General features: G+C 37.2%; 1 protein-coding gene and 1 non-coding gene across 2 annotated transcripts in view; both read left to right on the top strand.

The window, feature by feature from the left end:
• Positions 1-14,863, top strand: part of LOC108305414 (putative ankyrin repeat domain-containing protein 26-like protein) — a 53,503-nt gene that overhangs the window by 14,909 nt on the left and 23,731 nt on the right. The window contains exons 4-6 of the mRNA XM_037739144.1: positions 1,112-1,215; positions 5,909-5,976; positions 9,034-9,087. Coding sequence (XP_037595072.1) covers positions 1,112-1,215; positions 5,909-5,976; positions 9,034-9,087 — 226 coding nt within the window. The remainder of the gene's footprint in view (positions 1-1,111; positions 1,216-5,908; positions 5,977-9,033; positions 9,088-14,863) is intronic.
• Positions 4,700-4,805, top strand: LOC119471519. The gene has a single exon (XR_005200592.1). It is a non-coding gene; the product is annotated as a U6 spliceosomal RNA (small nuclear RNA).

The raw sequence follows: 14,863 nt of genomic DNA, 5'->3' as shown, positions 1-14,863 counted from the left end.
CCTGTAATCCCAGCTACTTGGGAGGCTGAGGCAGGAGAATTGCTTGAACCTTGGAGGCAGAGGTTGCAGTGAACTGAGATCATGCCATTGCATTCCAGCCTGGGCGACAGAGCCAGACTCCATCTCAGAAAAAAAAAAATTAAAATAAGTAGATAACGCATTAGGGTCCTAGGATTAGAATGATAATTGAGAATAACATTTTATACAGATGTTTCTAACGGCTAAAATAAAAATCTATTACCTTTAAAAAGGAGAAAACTCATGGAGCATTTACTAATAAGCAGTGGAAGTTCATTTGAAGCTGATTTAATTCACAGACCATTTTCTTAGTTACTCATTTGCAGCAGGAATGCCTGACATTGGCATCTGGGATTCTGACACCATTGACAGAAGAGAAGCAAGTGAGTTTGTATATAACCTGGAGGAAACCTCCACCTTACTGGAAAGCTCTCACAGCTGTAGCCCTGAAATGCTGATTTCTCAAATGCCAATGTTTGCCACAAAACAGTGTTGTCAAAAAGGGATTAGGCAAAGTGTAAGAGATTTCTTGACTACCGGACATATAATGCACAGTTCTGTACCATTTCTCAAACATCCATGATCATGGAATCCTTCTGTTGGAGTACAGTCTTTAACATCTGGCAAAGTAAACATTCTTTGGAATGCAGTGTAAGAAACACTGCTCTAGAGGCAGTAATTTAGATCATTAGTGAAAACGCTTGAAGCATTTACTAATATTTCTTAAGATTTGGGAACATAGATATAGAAGGTAAAGCCCCTGCTCTCAAGAAGCTCTTGGTTTACATGAAAAATAGTAAAATCATTGCAATATACTGTGCTAAGTGCTGTGACAGAAGCAAAGATGATTGGCACTGGTATTGAAGTGAGTTTTGGAGATGACCAGATTTCAGTGATGAGGGGGATGAGGTTTTTCCACAGGAAGGAACAGCAAATGGGAAAGCACAGAAGAATAAAAAAGAAGGGACTACTTATTATTTAATTTCTATATTATATGTTTAAGTCTGTAGGATCTTGCATAAATATAAGGCTTCCAGTTCAGATGAGAGGTATATAATTTCGTGAGTTATCGGTTCTTCTTGCTGTTTTACAGGATGAAGTCACACCATTTTTACTAGCTATACATGAAGCAAAACAGGAAATGATAGAATTTTTAGTAAAGCAAGAAGAAAATTTAACTGCAGTTAAGTCTGAAAGGTACAGTAATTAGTTTTTTTTAAAAAGCTGGCTGATATTCTATAGTGATAACAGTCTCTAGTTAGAAATATTAGATTAATAAGATTAACATAATTATTGTGATACAGTAAAAAATATCAACACAAATCATTGGTTAAGTAGAAAAACTAGGCTGGGCAACATAGAGAACAGTATATAGTAGGATTCATCTTTTCTTATTATATTGACTGGTGTTTGTTATTTGTAATGTGATGTTTTTGGTCATATGATCTGACCAAAGGGTTTTGATATTGGTTTTATTCGTTTTATGAAATGTGGATTTTAACTTTTAGTATACTTTAAGACTTAATAAATATTGAACTTCTTAACCCTTTCATAGTAGTTTTTTTAACCTCTGTTTCTTATATGCTCTTCCTTTAAACATGCTGTATTAGACATAAATAGGCATTGAAAATCATTATTTTTTCTAGATGACTTTTTAAGTTGCTTCCTTTGAAAAACAGTAATGTTAAGTTGTTCCTACATGGCTGTTAATTGCTGTTACCAGTTACTTTGGGTTCATTGGTTTTCTTCTATTTCATTTCTAGTATATATTGATGTTATCATTATTATTATTATTTTATTGTAGGCAGAGTCTCGCTCTGTCACCCCAGGCTGGAGTGCAGTGGCACAATTTGGCCCACTACACCCTCTGCCTCCCGAGTTCAAATGATTCTCCTGCTTCAGCCTCCCAAACAGCTGGGACTACAGGCATGCACCACCATGCCCAGCTAATTTTTTGTATTTTTAGTAGAGACGGGGTTTCATCATGTTAAACAGGATGGTCTCGATCTCCTGACCTCGTGATCTGCCCTCCTTGGCCTCCCAAAGCGCTGGGATTACAGGCTTGAGCCACTGTTCCTAGCTCTGATGATTTTATTTGTAATTGCTATGGGAAGAGGGAGAAAATATAGCTTTAAATGAATAGCCTTTTCTTCTAAGGAAGACAAGCCATAGGTGGGTAATAAAGAGAAAAGAGCTAGGCTTTAGTTTCACACAAGACTGGGTTTAAGTCCTAGCTTTCTCTCTTGTTAGGTGTGTGAGCTGGGAACATTACTTATCACTAAATATGTTTTTCTATATGAAAAGGAGGATAATAATATATCCTTCAAGGGTGATTGTGTGGAAGAAAGATTATATATATATGTATGTATTTGTAGCATTTAATTCAGTGCCTAGCACATGTGTTTAGGCATCATCAACTGAAACTACTATGATTACTATTATTACCATTATTATCGTTTCCTGCCTGCAGACAGCTCTTACTTATCTGACCCCTAGCTGGTTTTGAATTACAACATATCTGTCTTTAAATCTTTGCTTACATTAGATAAGTGACCTCAGCATAGTTTCTTGCTCATCAAAGAACTTTAAGTTAGCAACTTCTATGACATAATACCCTACTGGGACAAGAGGCTTCCTTTTTGTCCCCCCTCCTTTTTTTAGCATTGGTGGTAATTTATGAAGATGAACACTTAGGCACCCAAGATGCTTATGTTTGTTAGTACATGTAAATGTTTAATTCTACATGAAAGGCAAGATATTAAATTGGCAAAGAATATCAAATTAGCTTTTTAAATACTTTTCTTAAAGTTCCTAAGAAAGAAGTTATCTCTCTGGTATTTTCGAACAGCCCTCGTTCTTGCTATACATTGCACATCAGCAAGTATAGTCAGCCTTCTTCAGCAAAATGCTGATGTGTTTTCTCAAGATCTGTCTGGATGGACTGCAGAAAATTATGTCATTTCTAGTCCTTTTACTAGGCAAGTTTTTACATTAGAAGGCTAGCTTACACTAAACTGCAGCTTAAAATAATTATAGCTATTGTATCCTATATATCAGGTGAGATTTTATAGTTTAATTCAGGTCATCTTGTGGTGACAGTCCACTTTATCAGCCAGAAATCAGGCAAAACGCTACTAGACTGGTTAGAAGTATCAATGGGTGCAGAATTCTTTATCTCAGGACTTTTGAGATCTTTGTCTTAGAGATCCAGTCATTGCCCCATTTACTCCAAGTATAGCCACATGCACAGGATAAAAATAGTGCCACATCTCTGGTTTTTCTAATTAGTTATTTGGGTCTTAAAATGTTCAGTTTAGCAGAAAATCTTGTACTGTGTTCTGAGGGCTGTCTTTCATACCTTCCTCCTTGAATTTTTCAAGAACCTAAGGCGTTTCCTAAGTACAATAAGAAAAAAAAAAAAAGATAATTCTTTACCAGTGAGAAGGAAGGGAAGAAAACAACATTGTAACCATTCTATTGTTTCCATTGATTCTTTTCCTGCATTATTGCCATGGAAAGTGGTTCTACAGTCTGTTAATGCTTGACTTTTCCATCAGGATTCACTTACTGCTTCAGAGTACTCAGGTTTCATGGTGATTCATACATAGACTTTATAGTTACAACTTTTTTTTAGTTAACAAATATGTATGCTCAGCCGTTATTCCCAAAGCATCCTGCTCTGACAGCTGGGCATTCTAGCTTTAGCCACACACGTGGTGAGAAAATTGACCAAACTTCTTCCACATTCAAAACCTTATGTGGAGCCCCCATCTTAGCCTAGACATAGCCCAGGACTTCATGGCAAGTTATCCTTGGAGGCCTTGTTAGTCTTTTCTCTATCAAATATTAGTTGAGATTGTTCTAAACTGTCAAAGAGGATCAAATTATGTTGCAGAAAGAGATCAGTGTTTTCTTACTCCATTGTACCCTGAGGCTCCTTTATATCCCGTTTAGCACATTTTCTTAGGAGTGGAAGGTTCTATATTATCCTTCCCCACAGCTTGGGTGCCAATTTGTGGGGTTTTTTTCTTTTCTTTTCTTTTTCTTTCTTTTTTTTTTTTTTTTTNTTGTTCCCAAAGCATCCTGCTCTGACAGCTGGGCATTCTAGCTTTAGCCACACACATGGTGAGAAAATTGACCAAACTTCCTCCACATTCAAAACCTTATGTGGAGCCCCCATCTTAGCCTAGACATAGCCCAGGACTTCATGGTAAGTTATCCTTTGAGGCCTTGTTTGTCTTTTCTCTATCAAACATTAGTTGAGATTGTTCTAACCTGTTAAAGAGGATCAAATTATGTTGCAGAAAGAGATCAGTGTTTTCTTACTCCATTGCCACCAGATCTGTACCCTGAGGCTCCTTTATATCCTATTCAGCACATTTTCTTAGGTAGTGGAAGGTTCGATATCCTTCCCCACGGCATGGGTGCCAATTTGTGGGGTTTTTCTCTTTGCTTTTCTTTTTCCAATTTGTAGTTTTATCCTCAAGTAATCTGTTTTCCACAATAGTGAAAATCTCCCAAGTTCTTTGCATTTCTACCTTCAGTTTTAAAAATATTTTCATATTCTACCTCACAGGAAGCCATTCAACAGAATTCTCTGAATCTCAAGTAGGTTTATTGGGTTTATCAGAGCTAAGTCTCATCCATGACTGATGAGTATTCACATATAATGTAGGGTTTTATGCTTACTTCAGCAGCTCACATACTAATACTGGAATAATACAGAAGAATTAACATGGCTCCTGCATAAGGATGACACACAAATTCATGAGGTGGTTCATATTTTGTGCAGCTCCCGGAAGGTCCTTTGACAATTTTCTGATTAGCTCCAAGGAAACAGGATGAGTCAAAGCAAAATGGTTGGCACACTTAATAGTGAAATTGTGATCTTCACTACCAAAATATTCACATAGAGTGATCTATGGAATGAGAATGGAGCTGAGTAAAGCATGGGGATGTTGTGTGCAAATATATTATTAGTATGTATCTCAGAAATGAGAAGATGTCACCCTGCATCTCCTTCATGGAACTTAAAAAAATAGTTTTATCTTTTGTGTCAAATGGAGGTAAACATGGAGATTAAGCATCATTCTACAAAGATCTACTGGCTCGGAGTTTGAGCCTGTAAAGTAGAATCATAGTTCAAGGCAGGTCTTGATATCCATTAGTTTTCTGCCCTTGCTGTTGAGCTCAGTAACAGTGGACAATTATGTTATCTAATTAATGAGATAATATGTTTGTAAATAAATGTAGTTACAAACTATGAAATATATGAGATGCCCTAAATTAAAAGCCACAAAGAGTAGAACACCTAATAGACAAAGTTAGGATTTAATAACATTTCCCCAAAAACACAATGTTTCAATATTAGAACATATAAAAAACACATTGGACTTTATTTGCAGTTCCAAGACAGTTTCACCAATAAAGTTCAAGAACAAATTATTTCATTGCTTCACTATTTTTCTGAGCATTCAAAACATGTTATCTCATTAAATTTTTATAACAACCTAGTGAAACAAGACAATAAAAGTCTCACTTTTTAGAAGAAGACATTGAACCTAACAAAAGCAACTTACCCAAGAACTAATAGCTTTTGACTATAGAGCTAGGACTTTTTCTGAGTTAGGATGCTTTCCCTTATGTCAGGCTAATGCAAGTTAATGTACTGAACTATATTCATGGGTACTTCATCTTACTTTTTTTCTTCTTTAATTAGAAACTTAAAAAGAAGTTTGTAGAGCTTACAAATGAGAAGTATATGGGATAATTAAAGTTCTAAAATTAACACCAATATTATTTGAAATACTCTAAGAATTTAATATATTTGGTAATTGTTTTTATATCAGTTTTAAAATAGTAATTTTACTTATTGCATTTTTAGACATAGCATTCACCAACTAATGTCTGAATACAAAGAAAATAATACAGCTGGAAATCCTCAAAATAGCAATCCAGGTAAGACTTCCAGGTAAATTACTCTTGGTGGTCTTACCATAGATTAACAAATAAGAGTAAGGAAGTTTTAATTACCAAAGAGCAGCTTAAAAACTTACTATGTAAATTGCATATTATACATATATGTATGTGTGTTTTAAGTTTCTTCTTAGTAGGTTAGATTTCAGAATTATTAAGAAAGTTATGTGTAGATAATTCATAATCTCAAACAGTATTATCTGAAAGGAATCATTTATTTAATTGTAGTCCCTAAAATCTACAATTAGATATTTTTTGTATAATTTTTGTATAAATAAGAAAAAAGATTTTTAAGTTAGTATGTGGTATGTTTTATTTATAGTCTCATTATAACAAATGGAATGTGTTAATGAAATTGGAGCGTCTATTTAATTTTTAAAATAAATGGTTTTTGTTTAGTAAATAAATATCAATTACAGTTGACCTTTGAACAACATAGGATTTAGGGGTACTGATCCCCTGTGCAGCTGAAAATATGTGTATAACTTTTGACTTCCCCCCAAATTAGCTACTAATAGGTGACTATTGACCAAAAACAGTCAGTTAAGACATTTGGTATGTTACATGTGTTACCATATTATATTCTTATAAGAAAATGAGGTAGAGAAAAATGGTTATTAACAAAATCATAGGGAATAAAAATATATTTACTATTTATTAAGTGGAAGTGGAAGTAGGTCATCATCATCCTCTCCAAGTTGAGTAGGCTGAGAAGAAGGAGGAAGAAGATTGGTCCTGCTGTCTCAGGTGGTAGAGGTAGAAGAAAATCTGCATATAATTACACCGCTGCAGGTCAAGTTCCTGTTATTCAAAGGTCGACTGTATTACATAGTGATTTATGTCACACCAAAAAAGTAACTTTTTAAAACTGGTAACTCAACAATACCTTTTTGGTAACATAAACAAATGTCACTAAGAACCGAAAAACTTATCCAGTGGGCACTAATACTAATAGAAGATTGTTTTTTAAAGATACCAAGTGTAGAAGTCAGAAAAAGAATTTCTTGTTGAAAAGCACAGGTCATGTTACATATCATTATACCAACAAGGTCTCACTTATTGACTTCGTTCTTCCTAACTTGAAATTGAATGAGATACATTTACTTCATTAAAACAAGATCCACTAGTTAATTGTCATGATAGCAGTAATTTTGTTAGAACAAAATTCTCTGTTACTAGTAGGCCAAAGGTTATTGTAATGAATACCCAATGGCCAAACTCTAGGCTCAACAAATTATAATAAAAGTGCTTCACAATAACAAAAATGCTACTATGCTACCTAGATGTGACACCTAATACATTGTACAGTCTGAACTGTATGAGGACACTTTTAATTTAGTACATATTAATCAAATAACTTTTATAAGTTAGATTTTGCAAGCCACAGGTGACAAACACATAGTCTTGGTCTTTTTGTTTTTTTTTTTTTGAGATGAAGTCTTACTCTGTCACCCAGGCTGGAGTGCAGTGGCACAATCTCGGCTCACCCCAACCTCCACCTCCCGGGTCCAGGTGATTCTCCTGCCTTAGCCTCCCAAGTAGCTGGGACCACAGGCATGTGCCGCCACCCCGGCTAATTTTTTTGTATTTTTAGTAGAGGCGGGGTTGCACAGTGTTAGCCAGGATGGTCTCGATCTCCTGACCTCATGATCTGCCCACCTTGGCCTCCCAAAGTTCTGGAATTACAGGTGTGAGCCACTGCGCCTGGCCAGTCTTGGTCTTTAAGGTGCTCATAATAGACTACAGCAGTCCTTATTTCATATCTGTGATTTTTTCAAGATTATTATCATTATTATTGTGTTTTTGAGATGGAGTCTCACTTTGTTACCTAGGCTGGAGAGCAGTGGTGTGATCTTGGCTCACTGCCACCTCCGCCTTCCGGATTCAAGCAATTCTCCCTGCGTCGGTCTCCCAAGTAGTTGGGATTACAGATGCTTGCTACCATGACCGGCCAATTTTTGTATTTCTAGTAGAGACAGGGTTTCACCATGTTGGCCAGGCTTGTCTTGAGCTCCTGAGCTCAGGTAATCCACCTGCCTCAGCCTCTTACGGTGCTGAGATTACAGGCATGAGCCCCTGTACCTGGCTGACAATTTTCAAAGAAAATGTTTTTATTCATTTATATACTTTGTCCATTTAACAAACTATCAAGTGTCTTTTAGAGAGTAAGCTTCTTTTTTTCCATGTTACAAAATAAAAACATTTAAAAATACAGTTGGACTATGTGTGGTGGCTCAGGCCTGTAATCCCAGCACTTTGGGAGCCCGAAGAAGGTGAATCACCTGAGGTCAGGGGTTCGAGACCAGCCTTGCCAACATGGCAAAACCCTGTCTCTACTAAAAATATAAAAATTAGTCAGGTATGGTGGTATATGCCTCTAATGCCAGCTACTTGGGAAGCTGAGGCAGGAGAATTGCATGAATACTGGAGATGGAGATTGCAGTGAGCTGAGATTACACCACTGCATTCCAGCCTGGGCAACAGAGAGAGACTCCATCTCAAAAAAAAATACAGTCAGGGCTGGGCATGGTATCTCATACCTATAATCCCAGCACTTTGGGAGGCTGAAGCAAAAGGATTGCTTGAGCCTAAGAGTTTGAGACCAGCCTGGGCAACATAGTGAGACCTCAACTCTACTAAAAATAAAAATAAATGAAAAAGTTAGCTGGGCATGGTAGCATGCAACTGTAGTCCCAGTGACTTGGAGGCTGCACTCCAGCCTGGGCAATGGAGTAAGACCATCTCAACAAACAAACAAAAAACAGTCAGGAGCTTGTTACGATCATTTTCATTTATGTTATTTGCTACTTCATTCAGTGCCTTCTACTGTGTGCTAGATGCCGTCTGGAAGCATCTAATGATCATTTATTATGTTAAATATGTGCCAGACACTTTAAGCATGTGGTGAGGAATGAAAGCTATTAAAAAGTGGGGTAGGATTTCAGGTAAGCATGCAGAAGGGGTAGACCTTTTCTTGATAAAGAGGCAGAAGGATGATGTGGGCAGAAGGAACATTTAACAAGTTTGTGTTTTTGGCAGAAGGAACATCAAACAAGATGGCATGTTTGGGAGAAGGAGCAGCAGGTGCAAAAGGTAAAAGGCTTGAGTGAACTTTGCAGGGTTTATGAGCGGCCCTGTTTTGCTGTTGCAGAAACTGAAATGAGAGTGGTTGGGAATGAGGGAAAAACTTAGGTAAGGCAAGCTCCTGATGGGCTTTTTAATACTATAAAACCGAGTAGATCTTACCTGCAGGCTATGGGAAATTTACCCGGTGGAGTGCTTTGGGCTGCAAATACCAAAGGACCTGACTAACAGTGACTAAAACAGTAGGAAGCAGAGTTGCTTTGGTGGCCGGTTCAGTGATAACACTGGGTCCCATTTGGTCTTCCTATTTCAGCTGTGCTGTTGGCAGTGTTTTGTTCATGTCTCCTTTCATGGCTGGCTAATTAGCAGTAGCTCCTAACATCATGTTCTCACAATACAATTTCTGAAGGCTGGAAGGGCTGCTTTTCTTTCCATGTTTCTTTGAAATAGAGAGAAAAGTCAGAAGCTTGCAGTGGGCTTTCTTTCACATTTTATTGGCTTGGTTACACCACATACTTATTCCTAAACCAGGCACTGGGAAAACATATGCAATTACTGTGATTAGATTAGAATAGTCATTTCTCTTGTTGAGGATGGGGAGCGATATTAGGATGATAAATACTCAAATAGACTTGTGGTTCTCCAGCTAGAAAAAAATAAATGATCATTAGGTAGGGAGACAGCAAATGTTTTCTGTAGGAATTCATTATAGAATTGTGAGAACAAAAGTCACAAGATTAGATTTGGGTATTAGGACATTCTGATTATGGTATTCATAAGCTTTTTACGTAAAGGACCAGGTGGGAAATATTTTAGGCCACGTGGTCTCTGCCATATCTACTCAACCCTGCCATTGTAGTGTAAAAGCAGTTACAAAACTTTATTTACAAAACCATTAGGCAGGCTGGGCTTGGCCTGTGGCCTGTAGTGGATGACTTCTCATATGGAGGCTAGATGGAAGGTACCACATAAAGAGACTGGAAGACAAAGGAAGCTTTTGCAGTAGCCAAAGCTATAACTTCCTTGTCGCCAACCCTTAGACTAGCATCAATCCATTATGAGGTTTTCACCCATCCACGGTGAAATAAGTGATGTCAGAAAGCTACTTAGTAATTTTAAAATGTTTGTTTTTCTCTTGATTTTTGCATTTTTCATTTGTTTTGCTTGTTTTTTAATTTAAGAAATAATATTAATAGTTGGTAGCCTATAAAAGCTAGTAGTTAAGAACCAGTGGAAAAATATGAAGCAGAGGCAGAAAAGAGATAGAGATAATATGAGTTAGTGATTATTGAATGTATAAATTTAGGGCACAGAGAGAAATCTGTGAGATTTCAGATGATTCATGGGTTTCCAGGTTGTGAACTAGCATTTAACCTGGACATGAGGAAGGAGTAGGAGATTTGCTGGTGAATGGAGAAGAACAACAGATCAGCAGGAAGGACTAACCTCTTTCTGTGCATGTTGAGTTGAATGAAATATTCATGTAGGGTATTTTCAGTAGGTAATTGAATTTTAGGCATTTCTAGCTGGAGGTAGAAGTGAGGTTGGAGATGCAGACTTGGAATAATGTAGGCAAAATCATACATCTAAATGAGCTTCTCCATGGCGGAAAAGACATGGAATAAACAGAAGGCAGTGACAAGAACTTGGGAATATCAACATTTCCCAGAGGAAAAGAAGTTAGTAAAGAAGCCTGAGCAGTGGCTAGAGAAAAGTAGGAGAGTTTATCAGAGGAAGGGATGCTGTAAAAATTTCAAAAATATGAGAATTTCAAGGAGGGAGAATATAAATTCTTACAAGTAAGAGTACTAAAAAGTAAGTTAAATTAATATTTTCAAAGCTCTTTGATGGTACCCTCTTCAAAAGAACACTTTTGGGGTTGTAAGGTCTACTATTTAGGTACATGGTACTTCTGGTGTTCAAGTATGAGAGGAAGAATACACCTATCAAAATCCTACCTAGTATTTTTATAACTGCGGCAGCTACCTACACAGAGTCAGGCCTAGACTGGTGAGTTCCTGTGCCAACATTTTCCAAGAATTGTCAGAACCTAAGGGTCCACATGAGGAAAAGTGTAGTCTCTCTTACTGGTTTTTGTGGAAATGCTTGTTTTGTACTCAAACCCTTGATAAGCAGTTCTGGATGTATTCCCAAACAAAAATCTGACAGCAAAAACTGGGATACTCATTTCCTTTCTCTGACATGGAATCAAAATGCAGCCATGGCTGGGTGCAGTGGCTCACGCCTGTAATCCCCAGCACTTAGGGAGGCCGAAGCAGGTGGATCACAAGGTCAAGAGATCGAGACCTTCCTGGCTAACATGGTGAAACCCCATTTCTACTAAAAGTTATCTTGGTGTGGTTTCACATGACTGTAGTCTCAGCTCCTCAGGAGGCTGAGGCAGGAGACTCACTTGAACCGGGTAGGTGGTGGTTGCAGTGAGCCCAGATTGCACCACTGTACTCCAGCCTGGGCAACAGAGTGAGAATCCATCTCAAAAAAAAAAAAAAAAAAAAAAAAAAATCCATGTTTTGACAAAATTTTAAGTTTTGATCAGAAATAGTTTACAGATCAGCAGTTTGGAGAAACTGATATCTTTAAAATATTTCTTGCAGACCACTAATATCACAGAAAAATATGACATGATATGCTGTACATAGTAGTTCTTCTTCTGTGAAGAAGGTCATTGGTAGCTTGATGGGGATAGTGTTGAATCCATAAATTACTTTGGGCAGTATGGCCATTTTCACTATATTGATTCTTCCTAACCATGAGCATGGAATGTTTCTCCATCTGTTTTTGTCCTCTCTTATTTCGTTGTAGTTCTCCTTGAAGAGGTCCTTCACATCCTTTGTTAGTTGTATCCCTAGGTATTTTATTCTCTTTGTAGCAATTGTGAATGGCAGTTTGTTCTTGATTTGGCTTTCTTTAAGTCAAATTGATGTATAGGAATGCTTGTGATTTTTGCACATTGATTTTGTAACCTGAGATTTTGCTGAAGTTGCTTATCAGTTTCAGGAGATTTTGGGCTGAGATGATAGGGTCTTATAAATATACAATCATGACGTCTGCAAATAGAGACAATTTGACTTCTTCCTTTCCTAATTGAATACCCTTTATTTCTTTTTCTTGCCTGATTGCTCTGGCTAGAACTTCTAATACTATGTTGAATAGGAATCCTTATCTAGTCACAGATTTCAAAGGGAATGCTTCCAGTTTTTGTCCATTCAGTATGATATTGGCTGTTGGTTTGTCATAAATAGCTTTTATTATTTTGAAATGCATTCCGTCAATACCTAGTTTATTGAGAGTTATTAGCATAAAGAGCTGTTGAATTTTGTCAAAGGCCATCTCTGCATCTATTAAAATAATCATGTGGTTTTTGTCTTTGGTTCTGTTTATGTGGTGAATTACGTCTATAGACTTGCATATGTTGAGCCAGCCTTGCATCCCCAGGATGAAGCCTGCTTGATTGTGATGGATAAGCTTTTTGATGCACTGTTGCAATCAGTTTGCCAGTGTTTTATTGAAGATTTTTGCATCTATGTTCATCATGAATATTGGCTTGAAGTTCTCTTTTCTTGTTGAGTCTCTGCCGGGTTTTGGTATCAGGATGATGTTGGTCTCATGAAATGATATGGGGAGGATTCCCTCTTTTTGGATTGTTTGGAATAGTTTCAGAAGGAGTGGTACCAGCTCCTCTTTGTATGTCTGGTAGAAATTGGCTGTGAACCTGTCTGGACCTGGGCTTTTTTTGGTTGGTAAGCTATTAATTTCTGCCTCAACTTAAGCCCTTCTTATTGGTCTATTTAGGGTTTTGACTTCTTCCTGATTTAGGCTTGGGAGGAGGCAAGTGTCCAAGAATTTATCCATTTCTTTTGTATTTAATGGTTTATGTGCATAGAGTTGTTTGTAGTAATCTCTAATGGTAGTTTGTATTTCTATGGAATCAGTGGTGATATCCCCCTATTGTTTTATATTGCATCTATTTGCTTCTTCTCTTTTTTCTTTTTTATTAGTCTAGCTAGTGGTCTATTTTGTTGATCTTTTCAAAAAACCAGCTCCTGGATTTATTGATTTTTTTGAAGGGTTTTTTGTATCTCTCTATGTCTTTCAGTTTTGCTCTAATCTTAGTTATTTCTTGTCTTCTATTAGCTTTTGAATTTTTTTGATCTTGCTCCTCTAGCTCTTTCAATTTTGACTATTGGCTGTCAATTTTAGACCTTTCCTCACTTCTCATGCAGGTATTTAGTGCTATAAATTTTCCTCTAGTCTCTGCCTTAAATGTGTTCCAGAGATTCTGGTACATTGTGTCTTTGTTCTCTTTTGTTTCAAAAAACATCTTTATTTCTGTCTTCATTTCATTGTTTATCCAGTCATCATTCATGAGCAGGTTGTTCAGCTTCCATGTAGTTGTGCAGTTTTGAGTGCGTTTCTTAATCCTGAGTTCTAATTTGATTGCACTGTGGTCTGAGAGACTGTTATGATTTCCATTCTTTTGCATTTGCTGAGGAGTGATTTACTTCTAATTATGTGGTCAATTTTAGAGTAAGTGCGATGTGGTGCTGAGAAGAATGTGTATGTTCTGTGGATTTGGGGTGGAGAGTTCTGTAGATGTCTATTAGGTCTGCTTGGTCCAGATCTGCATTCAAGTCCTGGATATCCTTGTTAACTTTCTGTCTCATTGATCTGTCTAACATTGACAGTGGAGTGTTAAAGTCTCCCACCATTATTGTGTGGTAGTCTAAGTCTCTTTGTAGGACGTTAAGAACTTGCTTTATGTATCTGGGTACTCCTGTATTGGGTGCATATATATTTAAGACAGCTCTTCTTGTTACATTGATCCTTTTACCATTATGTAATATCCTTCTTTGTCTCTTTTGATCTTTGTTGGTTTAAAGTCTACTTTGTCAGAGACTAGGATTACAACCCCTGCTTATTTTCGCTTTCCATTTGCTTGGTAAATCTTCTTCCATCCCTTTATTTTGAGTTTATGTAAGTCTTTGCACACTAAATGGGTCACCTGAATACAGCACACTGATGGGTCGTGACTTTTTATCCAGTTTGCCAGCCTGTGTCTTTTGATTGGGGTATTTAGCCCATTTACATTCAAGGTTAGTATTGTTATGTGTGAATTTGATCCTGTCAATTTGATACTAGCTGGTAGTTTTGCCTGTTAGTTGATACAGTTTCTTCATTGTGTCAATGGTCTTGACCATTTGCTACATTTTTGCAGTGGCTGGTACTGGTTAATCCTTTCCATGTTTACTGCTTCCTTCAGGAGTTCTTGTAAGGCAGGTCTGGTGGTGATGAAATCTCTCAGCAATTGCTTGTCTGTAAAGAATTTTATTTCTCCTTCACTTATGAAGCTTAGTTTGACTGGATATGAAATTCTGGGTTGAAAGTTCTTTTCTTTAAGGTTGTTGAATATAGGCCCCCACTCTCTTCTGGCTTGTAGTGTTTCTGCTGAGAGACCCACTGTGAGTTTGATCAGCTTCCCTTTGTGGTTAACCCGACCTTTCTCTCTGGCTACCCTTAGCATTTTTTCCTTCATTTCAACCCTGGTGAATCTGATGATTATGTGCTTTAGGGTTGCTCTTCTTGAGGAATATGTTTGTGGTGTTCTCTGTATTCCCTGGATTTGAGTGTTGGCCTGTCTTACTAGGTTGGGGAAGTTCTCCTGGAGAGTATCCTGAAGAGTGTCTTCCAGCTTGGATTCATTCTCCTCATCACATTCAAGTGTGCAGATCAAATGCAGATTATGACTTTTCACATAATCCCATAT

This window comes from Cebus imitator, unplaced genomic scaffold (assembly GCF_001604975.1).
Source record: "Cebus imitator isolate Cc_AM_T3 unplaced genomic scaffold, Cebus_imitator-1.0 Scaffold63, whole genome shotgun sequence".
NCBI classification, from domain to species: Eukaryota; Metazoa; Chordata; class Mammalia; order Primates; family Cebidae; genus Cebus; species Cebus imitator.
Note: the sequence above shows the minus strand (reverse complement) of the source record. Positions and strands in the feature narration are given on the sequence as shown.